Here is a 15,801-nt window from a genome sequence, read left to right as displayed (position 1 = left end):
TGACACTGCCACTGTTAGAGCCATAGTAGACAACAGGAGGCTGGAAGCACACAGCAAGTCAGGCAGCATCAGGAGGTGGAGAAGTCAATGTTTCACGTATAACCCTTCTTCAGGAATGGAGATGGAGGTAGGGGGAGCTGCAGATAAACAGAACAGGGTGCAAGGGTTATGGGTGGGGAGAGAGACAGAGTGGTGAGGGAGTGATATGTGAATACAGGTGGTAGGTCGACTGGAGGAATGAATATGGTTGGTAGCTGGAAGGAGGGGTCAGTTGGAGAGATGGAAGAGAGGAGGCAGGGTTGGAAAGAGAGTGGGAGGATGGACGGGAAGGTTATTTGAAATTGGAAAACTCATTGTTGAGTTTTCCGGGCTATAGGCTGCCAAGGCAGAGGATGAGGTGTTGTTCTTCCAATTTACTGTCTGATTCACTGTGGCAATGGAAGAGACTAAGAATAGAGATGCTGGAGGTGGAGTGGGGAGGGAAATTTGCTCTCACCAATATAGAGAAGACCACATTGGGCGCACCGGATACAGTAAACTAGGTTGGAGGAGAGGCAGGTGAACCTCTGTCTCACCTGGAAGGACTGTTTGGGGCCCTGGATGCAGGTGAAGAGGGAGATGCAGGTTTTGCATCTTTTATGGTTGCAGGGGAAGATACCAGGAAGGGCTGGGGTGGGGGGGTGAGTTGGTGGGGAGAGTAGCATGAACCAAGGAGTGGCAAAGATAATGGTCATCGCAGAAGGCAGACAGGGTTAGGGAGGGGACAATGTTCTTGGTGGTGGGGTCTAGTTGGAGTTGGTGGAAGTGTTTGAGGATGAAATGTTGGAGGCGTAGACTGGTGGGGTGGAAAGTGAGGACAAGGGGGACTGTGTCTTTATTATGTTTGGTCGAGGTGGGGTTTAGAGCAGTGGAGTGGGGAATGGAGAAGGTGCGGTGGAGGGCTGTCTGGATGATGATGGTGGGGAAAAAATGTTGCTTAAAATATGTGGATATCTGGGATGCTTGGGAGTGGAATGACTCCTTGTCAGAGCATATGTGATGGAGTCGGAGGAATTAGGAAAACGGCATGGAATTTTTGCAGGATACAGGGTGGGAGGAGTTGTAGTCCAGGAAGTTATGGGAGTCTGTGGGTTTGTAGTAAATGTCAGTCCATAAACTGTCGCTGGCGATGAAAACGGAGAGGTCAAGGAAGGGGAGGGAGGTGTCCGAGATAGTCAGAATGAATTTAAAATCAGGGTGAAAATTGCTGGCCAAGTCAGTGAACTGCTCCAGTTCAGCCTGGGTGCACTGATGCAGTCATCGACATATCGGCTGAAGAGTTAGGGAAAAATACCTGCACGTGTACTGAAGAGGCACTGCTCGACATGGCCAACAAAGAGATAGGCATAGCTAGGACCCATGCGAGTGCTCAAGGTCACCCTCAGGATTTGGAGGAAATGGGAAGACTTGAAGGAAAAGTTATTGAGAGTGAGGACTAATTTGATGATGTGGAGGAGGGTACTGGTGGAGGAGGACTGGATGGGCCTGTTAGAGAGGGAGAAACTGAGGGCTTGCAGGTCATCCTTGTGGGGAATGGACATGTATAAGGACTGCACGTCCATAGTGATGAAGCGCTGGGGGCCAGGGAACTGGCAGTTTCTGAAGAGTAGAGGCTTAGTTGGTGTACCGGTAGTTGGTGGGAAGTGCCTGGACCAAGGGGAAGAGAATAGAGTCAAGGAAAAAAATTAGTTTGGTGGGGCCACTAGTTTACATTTGGTCACACGATAAAAGAAGACCACATCAGGAGCACCAGATACAGTAAACGAGTTTGGAGGAGAGGCAGGTGAACCTCTGTCTCACCTGGAAAGATTATTTGGAGTCTTCCCACATTGCCGTAGTCATTTCAACTCTTCCTCCCACTCCCTCTCTGACATGTCCATCTTCGGTCTCCTCCATTGTCACAGTGAATCAGACTGCAAATTGGAGAAACAACACCTCACCTGGGCAGCCTATAGCTTGGAAGACTCAACATTGAGTTCTCCAATTTCAAATAACCTTCCCACCCTTTCTCCCAACTCCCTTTCTAGCCACGCCTCCTCTCTTCCATCTCTCTTATTGACCCGTCCTTCAAGCTACTGACCGGATTCATTCCTCCTATCAACCTACCAGGTCATACCTACCACCTGTATTCACCAATCAGTACCTCACCACTCCGCCCCTCTCCCTATCCATAACCCTTTCCCCCTTTCTCTTTATCTGAAGCTCCCTCTACCCCCATCTCCATTCCTAAAGAAGGGTTACACCTGAAACATTGACTTCTTCACCTCCTGATGCGGCCTGGTTTGCTGTGCTCTTCCAACCTCCTGCTTGTCTACTTTGGATTACAGCACCTACAGTTTTTCTGTGCTTCACTGTTAGAACCTTTATTGATTTTTCATTATTTTTATTTGATTGCTTTGTCAGTTTTGGTTTGGAGCTGTAAACTGGGATTGGTGAACTAAAGATAACTTTTGGAATGTGGGTAACAACTTGTGCGAAAAAGAGAACAGATCAAACAAGCTTTTGCTTTTTTTTGTGAGGCCAGGCCTGGAAGTTAACTACAGGTTGATTCTTGATCAAAGGGTTCTGCAGTCACTTCATCACTGCGGAAGAGTATTATGTATAAACAGATAGCTAAAGTTGGCTATTAATGAGGCCAGTACCTGGGAACTGGTTCCAGCAAGTCTGGAAGAGAACTTATGCTCAGGAGATAGATGTTGAATAGTAACTGGGACCTCATATAGGGGCCGGTTCATCTGTCAGGAAGTGGTCAGTGTTTGTGGGTTTTGGACTGTGGATTCTGTGAAAAGGAATGCCTTTTGATGCTACAGCATTAAGATTTGAAAGCTCCTTGCCTAACCTCCATTATCACGTTCTTGGAAACTCACCAATAGACGACTAAGTTATGAGTACTACTGTTTTTATCTGAGTGAACTATAAATGTTAAAAAAAAACAAGAAACCATGATCTATATCTGTGGAACATTTCATTGTGAAACTACTTAAGTAATTCTGGCCAGTTTGTTATTTTGTTTATGCCTTAGCTGATTTGTTTTGTCTGTCTGCCCTCTGTGTGAATGGGGCTTACAACAAAGGTGCTTGGGATTAAAACATGGACCAAATTAGATCACTTTACTGTTTAATTTTACTCTGCTGAAGTTACTACATTGTTAATAAATCGCTAAGTCTTTTGACGAAGAGACAAATGGTGTTTGGGATTGATCATTTGCCAAGTCAGGGATTAGTTATTCAAATGTCTAGTGAGGAACCATTGGGGTCAATTTTAAGGGTGTTTGAAAGCCTTAATTTTACTGTCTTGAGAATACAGAGAGAGGAAGGATGGTTTGGTTTGGTTCTTTGTCTGTGTGAAAACACTACTCTCTGTTTACTAAGTTCGTGGTTGCATACATGCAAACAATGCCATTCGTCATTTACCAACTTCCCAGTTCCATGTTATTCAGATACTGCCACTCATTTATTTCCCCCTCTTGTGTTTCTATACTGCTCACCTATAAGCTGACCTGTTTGCTGTGTGCCAGTTCGGTTTGAAGATGGCCTGTGGGACAGGTTCTGAACTTGGAGAAATGACAGTAACTGACTGTAATCATCACTTAAAGTTGTATTACTAGAAGGATTACCCCAGTGGATGAAAAAATGTAACCTGCAAACTATACCCCATATTGCTTTTTGCTGCTGTATTTCTGAAGCATCAGAATTCTCAACTGGGTACAAATTATTTGGGAAGGACAAGTCAATTGAAGCAAATTGTGATATTAATTAGATGCAAATACATGCAATTAGTCCTCTTGCCACCTGCTATCAAGATGTCACTCTGTCACCTAAAGGGGGAGACCTTAATCGCTAAAGTATCTTGATGTCAACAATTTTATTTTTCACCTCCTGCCTGATTAAGTTGGTCTGCTTGTCATTCTTGTCATTACGTTAAGAACTTGAAAATCCCACCCTTCCTTCCTGATCTAGCCTGTCAAAAAATGATTACACTTCAATGCGATGACCTTTCACTCTTCTAAACCCTTGAGAATATAGGCTCAGTCTCCACTACCTTTCCTCATACGATAATCCCACTATGTTCGGGATCAGACAGGTAAACTTTCTTTGCATAATTTCTATTGCAAGTATACCCTTCCAAAGGGAAGGATATCAAATCTATACTCCTGATGTGGTTTCACCAAGGTTCTATAGAATTACAGTATGCTTGTATTCAAATCTGGTTGCACTAAAGATAAACTTAGCATTTGCTTTTTTAATTGGTTGTTGCATCTGAATATTAACTAATGAACAATACCAGCTTCCATTGGACGTCAACACTTCCCAATCTCTCACCATTTAAGAAATATTCTGCATTTGTGCTTTTCTTTCCAAGGTGGATAGCTTCACATTTTCCACATTATATTACATTTGCCACAGTCTAGCCCACTCATTTAGCCTATCAAAATCATCTTGAAGCATCCTTGCATCCTCCTCACAACTCTCATTCCCAAATTATTTTGTGTCAGCAGCAAACTGGAAATATTATATTTGATCACTCATTCCAATCATTGATATAGACTATGGACACATGGGACCTAAGCACTGATCCTCGCAAACCCACTGGACAGAGTGTGGCAAGCGAAGAATAACCTATTTATTGCAATTCATTATTTTCTGTCCATTAACCAATTCTCAATCCATATAAATTTATTAACCATATCTCATGTGTTCAAATTCTGCTTAGCATTCTTCTACGTATCACCTTACCAAAATCCTTCTGAACTCCAAACTTATTATCTTTTTTCCTTTATCTATTTCATTAATCACATCCTCAAAAACTTTAGCAGGTTTGTCAAAAGTGAATTCCTTTTCATGAATCCATATTGACTGCCATAATTTTCCAAGTGTTAAATTATAAAATTATTTACAGAAGATTCTAGCGTTTTCTTGTTTAGAGAACAGGCTAACACGTCTATAGCTCTTCACTTCCTTAAACCATATTTTTCTTAAATAGTTGGTTTACATTTACAACCTTCCAGAGTTCAGGAACAATACCAGAATCTATAGAATTTATGAAGGTGATCACCAACATATCAACGGTCACAAGAGATACTTTTTTCAACAATCTAAATAGATGATTTAACAGACAATATAAACATTTTCTTCATTATCACTGTATTTCAGCTAAGGCCACATGCAAACTTGATGAGTCTTTGGCTAATGATACCAAACAACATTTGGACAGAAGGCAAACATCTTTTTTGTACATGTCTGGCAATTATCATTATTTCTGGCACAAATTGGAAGTGACACTTTGTGAGCTATCTTATGCAGCCAGGTATCACAACCTCAGCTTTTCTGAAAAGAATCATGTAAAAAACATTGAGGTTGTCATGACAACAGGACATTTAGAGTTATAGAGATGTATAGCACGGAAACAGACCCTTCGGTCCAATCCGTCCATGCCGACCAGATATCCCAACCCAACCTAGTCCCACCTGCCAGCACCCGGCCCATATCCCTCCAAACCCTTCCTATTCATATACCCATCCAAATGCCCTTTAAATGTTGCAATTGTACCACCCTTCACCACTTCCTCTGGCAGCTCATTCCACACATGTACCACCCTCTGTGTGAAAAAGTTGCCCCTTAGGTTCCTTTTATATCTTTCCCCTCTCACTCTTAACCTATTCCCTCTGGTTCTGGACTCACCCACCCCAGAGAAAAGACTGTGTCTATTTATCCTATCCATGTTCTTCATGATTTTATAAACCTCTATGAGGTCACCCCTTAGCTCCAGAGAAAACAGCCCCAGCCTATTCAGCCTCTCTCTATAGCTCAAATCCTCCAACACTGGCAACATCCTTGTAAATCTTTCCTGAACCCTTTGAAGTTTCACAACATCCTTCCAATAGGAAAGAGATCAGAACTGCACGCAATATTCCAAAAATAGCCTAAACAACATCCTGTACAGCTGCAACATGACCTCCTAACTCCTGTACTCAATACTCTGACCAATAAAGGAAAGCATACCAAACGCATTCTTCACGATCCTATCTACGTGCGAGACTACTTTCAAGGAGATATGAACCTGCATTCCAAGGTATCTTTGTTCAGCAACACTCCCAGAGACCTTACCATTAAGCTAAGATTTGCTTTCTCAAAACGCAGCACCTCACATTTATCTAAATTAAACTCCATCTGCCACTTCTCAGCCCATTGGCCCATCTGGTCAAGATCCCATTGTAGTCCGAGGTAATCTTCTTCACTGTCCACTACATCTCCAATTTTGGTGTCATCTGCAAACTAACTGTACTTCTTGCGAAATGTTCAGATTACAGAGGAGGAAGTGCTGGATGCCTTGAAACGGTTAAAGGTGGATAATTCCCCAGAACCTGATCAGGTGTACTCGAGAACTCTGTGGGAAGCTAGAGAAGTGATTGCTGGGCCTCTTTGCTTCATCGATAGTCACAGGTGAGGTGCCAGAAGACTGGAGGTTGGCAAACGTGGTGCCAATGTTTAAGGTGGTAAGGACAAACCAGGGAACTATAGACTAGTGAGCCTGACCTCGGTGGTGGGCAAGTTGTTGGAGGGAATCCTGAGGGACAGGATGTACATGTATTTGGAAAGGCAAGGACTGATTCGGGATAGTCAACATGGCTTTGTGCGTGGGAAATCATGTCTCACAAACTTGATTGAGTTTTTTGATGAAGTAACAAAGAAGTTTGATGAGGGCAGAGCAGTAGATGTGATCTATATGGATTTCAGTAAGGCGTTCGAAAAGGTTCCCTATGGGAGACTGATTAGCAAGGTTAGATCTCATGGAATACAGGGAAAACTAGCCGTTTGGATACAGAACTGGCTCAAAGGTAGAAGACAGAGGTGGTGGTGGAGGGTTGTTTTTCAGACTGGAGGCCTGTGACCAGTAGAGTGCCACAAGGATCAGTGCTGGGCCCTCTACTTTTTGTAATTTACATAAATGATTTGGATGCGAGCATAAGAGGTACAGTTAGTAAGTTTACAGATGACACCAAAATTGGAGGTGTCGTGGACAGCGAAGAGGGTTACCTCAGATTACAACAGGATCTTGACCAGATGGGCCAATGGGCTGAGAAGTGGCAGATGGCGTTTAATTCAGAAAAATGCGAGGTGCTGCATTTTGGGAAAGCAAATCTTAGCAGGACTTATACACTTAATGTTGAGGTCCTAGGGTGTGTTGCTGAACAAAGAGACCTTGGAGTGCAGGTTCATAGCTCCTTGAAAGTGGAGTCGCAGGTAATAGGATAGTGAAGAAGGCGTTTGGTATGCTTTCCTTTATTTGTCAGAGTATTGAGTACAGGGGTTGGGAGGTCATGTTGCGGCTGTACAGGGCATTGGTTAGGCCACCATTGGAATATTGTGGTCTCTTTCCTATCGGAAAGATGTTGTGAAACTTGAAAGGATTCAGAAAAGATTTACAAGAATGTTGCCAGGGTTGGAGGATCTGAGCTACAGGGAGAGGCTGAACAGGCTGGGGCTGTTTTCCCTGGAGTGTCGGAGGCTGAGGGGTGACCTTATAGATGTTTACAAAATTATGAGGGGCATGGATAGGATAAATAGGCAAAGTCTTTTCCCTGGGGTTGGGGAGTCCAGAACTAGAGGGCATAGGTTTAGGGTGAGAGGGGAAAGATATAAAAGAGACCTAAAGGGCAACTTTTTCACGCAGAGGGTGGTACGTGTATGGAATGAGCTGCCAGAGGATGTGGTGGAGGCTGGTACAATTGCAACATTTAAGAGGCATTTGGATGGGTATATGAATAGGAAATGTTTTGAGGGATATGGGCTAGGTGCTGGCAGGTGGGACTAGATTGGGTTGGGATATCTGGTTGGCATGCACGGGTTGGACCGAAGGGTCTGTTTCCATGCTGTACATCTCTATGACTCTATGATTTCTGAAGGCTTCCCATTTTCCAGTCGTCCCTTTACCTGCGAACATCTGCCCCCAATCAGCTTTTGAAAGTTCTTGCCTAATACCATCAAAATTGGCCTTTCTCCAAATTAGAACTTCAACTTTTAGATCTGATCTATCCATTACCATCACTATTTTAAATCTAATAGAATTATAAACATGGGAATGGGAATTATACAACTATAAGATAGACTACCCTTACTGATGCAATTGAGTCACAAAATGATAAGGTAGCTACTCACCGGGTTTGATGTTTTCAGCAACTGTAATCTCATATATATTACGACTAAACCAAGTTCTTCCTTTTTCTACTTGCCAATGTATAAGCACAAGCCCAGTTGACAATCTAACTGGGTTACCCTGGTCTACTGCAACCACGGACAAATTATTTCTGCCAAAGTGATGCTCGGATGGTGATGTTTTAGGGTAAATGTCACCCGTTGTATTATTCACTGCAAATAATGAATCATGTTCCAAAATCTCGAAAGTGACAGTGCCGTTTTGTCCCAAATCCTTATCATCAGCTTTCACAGTGGCAATAACTTGGCTGATCTTAGTGTTCACAGTAATGTATGCAATGATTGGATTTTGTTTAAAAATAGGGAAATTGTCATTTGCATCTTCAATATGTATCATTACGTTAACTGTAGTACTTCTTGGATTTTGAATGCTGTTATCATTTGCCACTGCTCGGAAGGCATATTGTGACTTAGTCTCTCTATCCAATTGATTTGTTGTCACGATGATGCCAGTATTACTGTTAATAGTAAATGCTCCAAATGTATCATCAATTAGAGAGTATGCAATTTCTCCATTGAAGCCATCATCCTTGTCACTAGCAATCAGCTGATAAACACTTGACCCAACAGGAACATCTTCGTTCACAAAAATATGGTAATACATTTTTTCAAACACTGGACTATTATCATTTTCATCCAAGATAATAATCCAAATTTCTGCCTGAGAGGTTCTTTGTGGATTACCAAGGTCATGAGCTTCTATGGTAAGGGAACAATTATTAAATTCTTCTCTGTCCAAACCTTTAATTGTCGTAAGAGTTCCAGAAACAGAATCAATTTTGAATGTATTGGTAAAATTACCACCTGCAAAAAAGGGCACAGTTTCATAAATCAGATGACCATATATCAGTCTGTCTATTGCAAGCCTTTAAAATCTAAGGTGTCCTTTTAACTACAAATTGTCAGTGCTAACTGGGTAAAAGAAATTGTGGCCCCAGAAGTGGGCGGCATTGATATACCACTGTATCCTCAAAAGTCCATTTGTTTCTGACATAAAGGACCTTTCAATATGCAAATTAGACTGCTATTTTAGATTGAAACTGGTCAGAAAATGTCGAGCGCACTTTCAGTTACATGGAAAGCAGATCTGAGAAGGGAAGTTTGAAAGCAATTTTAAGAACTTCAGAGTTGCACTCCAGGATTAACCCTCAGACTTGGCATCCCTCTCTACATAAATTCCAGTCCACACACCTAAAGTTATGGGACACCAATTTAGCATCCACATTTCACTGTCTTATTCAAAGTGAAACCTTAGTGTCAATGGTGTGAGGGCCTATTTGCACAGGCATGGACAAGTGGCAAGTGTACACTGTCAGTCTACCACCAAAATTGATCTCTAAAATCCATTCATAGAATACATAAATAAATGAACGTGTTAATGAAGGCCAAGAACCATGAAGTTATTGGACCTGTTGTATTTGGAAAATTTTGTTGAAATTATTGTAGTTGGTTGATAACAGGAATTCAGAAAAACACGAGTGTAGGCATTTTCAAAAGATCTAAGTTGCCTCGCTGAAAACTAGTTACAAACAACTCAGATGAACAGCAAAGAGGACCTTAAAATATTTAAGGAACTTGGTGGAAGAACCACAGCAATATTGTAAGGATAGTGTGAACATCATTTTCAATATTATCTGAGGATTCTGAGGTTCCTCTGTCAAAAGTATGGTCAATAATCAGGAGAATGCATGCTGTGTTTTCTTTCCATTCTTTAATAACCTAATCATTGTAGAATTCACTTGTACATTTATAAAAATAACCATCTCAGCTTACCAATGATTTCATATCTAATAAGTCCATTTTTCCCAGCATCCTTGTCCAAAGCTGTGAGTGCATAAATTATTCCTGGATCCATATTCTCTGATATATGCAACTCATGTAAATGAGGCATGAATTCAGGCTGGTGGTCATTTTCATCCAGCACAGTCACCATGACTGTACTTGTGTCAGATAGAGATGAGGTCCCACTGTCTCGGACCAAAACTACATGTAAAATAGATAGCAAAGGTTTTCAAGAAACTGCACCAGCTACCTAAATATCCATGTTTCTTTGGTTGATTAAAAATATTCAGAGTAACATAGTAAGATTTAATACAATATTACAAAAAGATTAAATATGTGAAATAAGACATATGACTTATTTCATATGTGAAATAAGACATATGACGTGTGACTTTCAAACAAGTTAATTTCTGTTTTGAAAAGTTCTGAGCAACTTCCTGTGCTTCTCTTAAATTTACTTTCACAACTAATTTAAGCAGAGAATATTTTATACGTATTTGTTAATTCCATTTTATATTAGTTATAAGAGGAAATGGTCTAATTGGCAAACACTAATTGCAGAGCTTCCTACCTTTAATCACAAAATATTCTTGTATTTCTCTATCCAGTACTTGTGTTGTGGTGATGATGCCAGTCTGAGGGTTTATTTTGAATGCATCATATCCAGATCCTGGTAAAATCTCATAAATGAGTGCAGAATTTAGATCTGGGAATTTAAAAAAAAATAGTATTTTTAGAATGTATGTTAACACTTTATGAATTGATAAGTTTAAATAGATAAGATCAACTAAATAAAAGAAATTTAAGCTCCCCTTACAACAGCAGGACACCTATCTTAGGTTTATATATTTCCAACTCATTGTTGATTTACTACATTTCCAAAATACCACTCTTAACATGCAGCATTGGCATCATGAGAGGAATTTTAACTTGCTAAGCCAAGTGAATTTGGGTGGGTGTGTTTAAAAAAATGTAAAAGCTCAAACTTGAATCCAATTTCCCTATTTCTGGTTTAAACTGAGGTGGGAAGCTTACCTCTTCTCTGGAGATGAGTTCATCATTTAAATATTTTAATGAGACCTATTGCTTCAGAATTTGTCTTCATTTTGAACTTGATCCAGCTGATGGTGTTTCCAAATGTTAAAACATAGCTCAGAGAGAGAACGACTGTAACATGCAGGAGCTAAATGCCTTGACAAAATTGCTTGTGAGTCAGCAGAAGCAGGAACCTTTCACTCCTGTATCCCAAACTAACCTTTCTCCTTCCCAATATCAGACCACTTCCATGATCACCAAGCACAGAAATAGCTAGTGAAGTCTTGATCTTTGGCCCCGATTCTTACTAATTCCTGGCAATAAACCCCATTCCTACAAGCTGCTCTATACCCAATAATCACCTCACTCCAACTCTCCCATCATCTCTAAGCATCACAATGTTACCTGCCCCTGGGTTGTCACCTCTTCTATACATTTCTATGTCTGAGAACAGAACATTTTCAAGTTAGCTAGGAGTCAGGAATAGGGTCATCAGGATCAGTGGCGGCCTATGCTTTTTCCAACCATTTTTAATGATTTTGATGTGGGTGGCACGGTGGCACAGTGGTTAGCACTGCTACCTCACAGCGCCGGAGACTTGGGTTCAATTCCCGCCTCAGGGGACTGACTGTGTGGAGTTTGCACGTTCTCCCCTCCGGGTGCTCCGGTTTCCTCCCACAGTCCAAAGATGTGCAGGTCAGGTGGATTGGCCATGCTAAATTACCTGTAGTTTTAGGTAAGGGGTATGGGTGGATTGCGCTTCGGCGGGTCAGTGTGGACTCATTGGGGCGAAGGGCCTGTTTCCACACTGTAATGTAATGTAATCTAAACCAAGTATAATATATTCATGTTTTCAGATGATACAAAGCTAGGGGAATGTAATCTGTGGGGAGGATATAAAGAGTCTGCAAAGAGATATAGACAGAATATGCGGAAGTACAAGGTCACTCATGTTGATCATAAGAATAGAAAGTCTAGATTAGAGTGGTGCTGGAAAAGCACAGCAGGTCAGGCAGCATCCAAGGAGCAGGAAAATCTACATTTCTGATGAATCATTCCTGATGAAGGGCTTCTGCCTGAAATGTCAATCTTCCTGCTCCTCGGATGCTGCCTGACCTGCTGTGCTTTTCCAGCACCACTCTAATCTAGACCCTGGTTTCCAGCGTCTGCAGTCCTTGTTTTTACCTATAAGAATAGAAAGACAATATTTGTAAAAGTCACAAAGTATTTAAATATTAATATTCAGAGGCATTTGGGCCTACTCGCATAAGGAACACAAGGAGTTGGCATGCGTGTAGCAGAGGCAATTAAGAAGGCAAACTGCATATAGCCATTTATCGCAAAGGTGCGGAAATACAAGAATAAGGAACTCCTATTACAATTGTACAGGATATCAGTGAGACATCACCTACAGTACTAAATACAGTTCGATATTTATATCTAAGAATGGCTACACAGGGAGACAGTACAGCTAAGATTCATCATATTGGTTCCTGGCTTGAAATGGTTGTACAGTGATGTTATGCTAAGTAAACACTGGCCACTCATAGAGTCATAGAGATGTACAGCATGGAAACAGATCCTTCGGTCCAACCCGTCCATGCCGACCAGATATCCCAACCCAATCTAGTCCCACCTGCCAGCACCCGGCCCATATCCCTCCAAACCCTTCCTATTCATATACCCATCCAAATGCCTCTTAAATGTTGCGATTGTACAAGCCTCCACCACATCCTCTGGCAGCTCATTCCATACACGTACCACCCTCTGCGTGAAAACGTTGCCCCTTAGGTCTCTTTTATATCACTCCTTCTTCAGTTACGAGAGATGATTCCATAAAAAAGGGGCCTGACATGACAAACACTGACTGATTGCTTCCCCTGCCTGATGAATGGAGAAACATGGGGCAGGACCTGAGGATAAGGGGTCCATCATTCAAAATTGAACAGGAAAAAATTTCTTTTCCCGGAATTTTAATTTTTATATTACCTACCCCAGCGAATTATGGTTGCCCCATTTTTAAACATATTTAAGACTGGAATAGATAGATTTTGATTTTTCAGGGAATCAAAGGATTTAGGCAACAGGCAGGAAATTGGAAGTCAGCCATGATCACAATGAACAGCAGAGCTGGGCCATAGGGACAAATGATTGACTTCTATTCTCATTTCTCATGTTCTTACAACAAGTCAAGCCTTTTAATCAGGCGGGCATCAGGCATTGGGAATCCTGCTTTCCTTCACCAAAAGCATCCCATATGCCCATACATTCCACTTCAATTATTTGGCTGTAAAGAGAGCAAACTTAATGGTGTCCAGATGGTAACCCCAGCTAAAAGCAGAGATATCACTGCGGAGCAGAGAACTCAAAGATCAAAAATCTGATCATTGAGCCTGTGAAGATAAATTTGGGAGCAAGGGTAAAATTTCTGTTCCTTCTGGTTCATAATTTGGTTACCTCATGGATGCACCTTGTGTTGCCTTCTGATTCCTAAGTCACTGGAAATATGTGCAAATACAAGTAAAATTCTTTAAAATCAAGTCATTATACCTGCTTAAAGCGTTTGTGACCAGTATGCGTCCCGAGAAAAACTGATTGGGGTTGGGTTTGAGACTGTCAGAATTTTTTATCTCCAGCTTGTATAAGAACCCAATTTGCAAAGCAAACGTGTCTCTCATGTTTGTTTTGGTTGAAAATGCTTTGCATTCAAAGGTTAAAACTCATACAACACCATGTTATAGTCGAACAGGTTTATGTGAAAGTACAAGCTTTCCGAGTGCTGCTCCTTCATCATGTAGTTAGTTGGCCAGGATCATAAGACACAGGACTTGTAGTAAAAGATCAAAGTATCATACAACTGATGCGATGAATTGAACAAACCTAGATTGCTGTTAAGTCTTTAATCACTTAGAATGGGAAGGCAGGATTTGATTGATTAATTTGTAAATCCCAGAATTTCTTTCAAGTCACAGTCCCAAGACAACTTAAAGTTTTATCAGTATAAAAAATAAGAAAGGTGACATCTCAGCTCAGACAATGCATTAAAGATTAGGTTAGAGTCTGTCTGTATCCTAACCTTGAGTCAGACTGGTTCTATTTCCAAAGTAGCAATTTATAAAATGTCACATGGACTGTATACAGATTGTGTGCTTTTTGAACAAAATAGAATGTATGTGCAAATACAAATCTGCAAATGTGAATTCGCCCCACAGATTATAGGTATGTGTGTGTGTGTGTGTATGAGGGAGAGAGTGTGTGTGTGTGACAGAGAGAGGGAGAGAGTGTGTGTGTGCGTGCATGCTTGATGGAGTGTGCGCGAGTGTGACGGAGCTTATACCTGTGAGAGGGTGTGCGTGTGTGTATAAGAAAGGGTCTGTGTATGTGTGCTTGTGTGAGAGTGTGTATATGAGTGTATTTGTATTGGGGTCACCTGTAGTGTGACATGAACCCAAGATCCCAGTTGAGGTCCTCCTCTTGGTACCAAACTTGGCTATCAGCATCTGCTTGGTGGCTCTGCATTGTTGCATATCCCGAAATTTGGAGGACAGTCATGGGTTCAATTCCTGCAACGGCTGAGGTTACCATGAAGGACCCTCTGTCTCAACTTTTCCTCTCACCTAAGATGATATGACCCTCAGGGTAAATGACCACCAGTCATCCCTCTCTAACAAGAGAGCAGCTCTGTAGTCCAGTACGACTGTGGTGACTTTACTTTGGGAATTAGTTAGCTCAGTTGGCCGGAAAGCTGGATTGCAATGCAGAGTGACACTACTAGCATGCGTCCAATTCCTACACTGGCTGAGGTTACTATGGAAGACTCTCCTTCTTGACCTCTTCCACTGTCCAAGGCATGGTGACCCTCAGGTTAAATCACTACCAGTTGTCTCTCTCTTCTGAGTGAGCGGCCCTAGGATCCAGCAGGAATATGATAACTTTTCTTTTATTGATCAACCCTTATTGTGCATAGTACATTTATCAAATCGACCAGTGTTGTGGGTCTGGAATCACTGGAAGACCAGTAAGAATGACAGATTTCCTTCCCTAAACAACATAATTTATCCAGATAGGTTTTTACAACAATTGACAGTGATTGATGGCCTTTGCTAATTTCAGATTTTTATTGAATTCAAAAACGCCATTTTCCTTCTGGTGGGCTTCAAACCCATGTTCCTAGAACATCAGCCAGAGGTTCCAGATCACTGGTCCAAGGACATTATCATTACATCACTATCTCCCCAATTAGAATAACAAGTAATTTAATCAAAGTAATCAAACAAAAATGATAGTTCATGAAATTGAAAAAAGACCATAATGCCTATATAGTGACTGTTTAATACTTATTACTGTTTACTTTCCCATATTGCCCTAAAACGATTTGTTATTTTCATTTTGATTTATTTGCCCTCCAGCTAAACAAGAAAAGGATTAAAACTAGAATGCCAGATATCTACCTGAATCTCCATCGAAAGCTTCAACCTTGACAACATATGCATCCACATTAAGATTTTCAGGGACTCCAACTTCATAGACAGAATCTTGGAACTTTGGTGCTTCATCATTGACGTCAACAACAACCACCATCAGAATCTGTGTTGAGGACTGAATAGGAAATCCATTGTCCCATCCTGAAATTGTGAGGGTATAGGATTTTTGTATTTCATGGTCTAAATGGGAGACCAATGTCAGCAAACCTATTAAAATACACAGGATAAAGTAGAAGTTTTCTTCA

General features: G+C 41.3%; 1 protein-coding gene across 3 annotated transcripts in view; it reads right to left on the bottom strand.

The window, feature by feature from the left end:
- Positions 1-15,801, bottom strand: part of dchs2 (dachsous cadherin-related 2) — a 140,069-nt gene that overhangs the window by 44,005 nt on the left and 80,263 nt on the right. For 2 of the 3 annotated variants that reach the window (XM_072568264.1, XM_072562676.1), the window contains exons 10-13: positions 15,524-15,763; positions 10,609-10,743; positions 10,029-10,238; positions 8,199-9,059 (exon numbers count right to left, since the gene is read on the bottom strand). In XM_072568264.1, coding sequence (XP_072424365.1) covers positions 8,199-9,059; positions 10,029-10,238; positions 10,609-10,743; positions 15,524-15,763 — 1,446 coding nt within the window. The remainder of the gene's footprint in view (positions 1-8,198; positions 9,060-10,028; positions 10,239-10,608; positions 10,744-15,523; positions 15,764-15,801) is intronic. The other variant, XM_072567589.1, reaches the window with a different exon arrangement.

The sequence above is a fragment of the Chiloscyllium punctatum genome, chromosome 1 (genome assembly GCF_047496795.1).
Source record: "Chiloscyllium punctatum isolate Juve2018m chromosome 1, sChiPun1.3, whole genome shotgun sequence".
NCBI classification, from domain to species: domain Eukaryota; kingdom Metazoa; phylum Chordata; class Chondrichthyes; order Orectolobiformes; family Hemiscylliidae; genus Chiloscyllium; species Chiloscyllium punctatum.
This window is presented reverse-complemented; position numbering and strand designations above follow the sequence as displayed.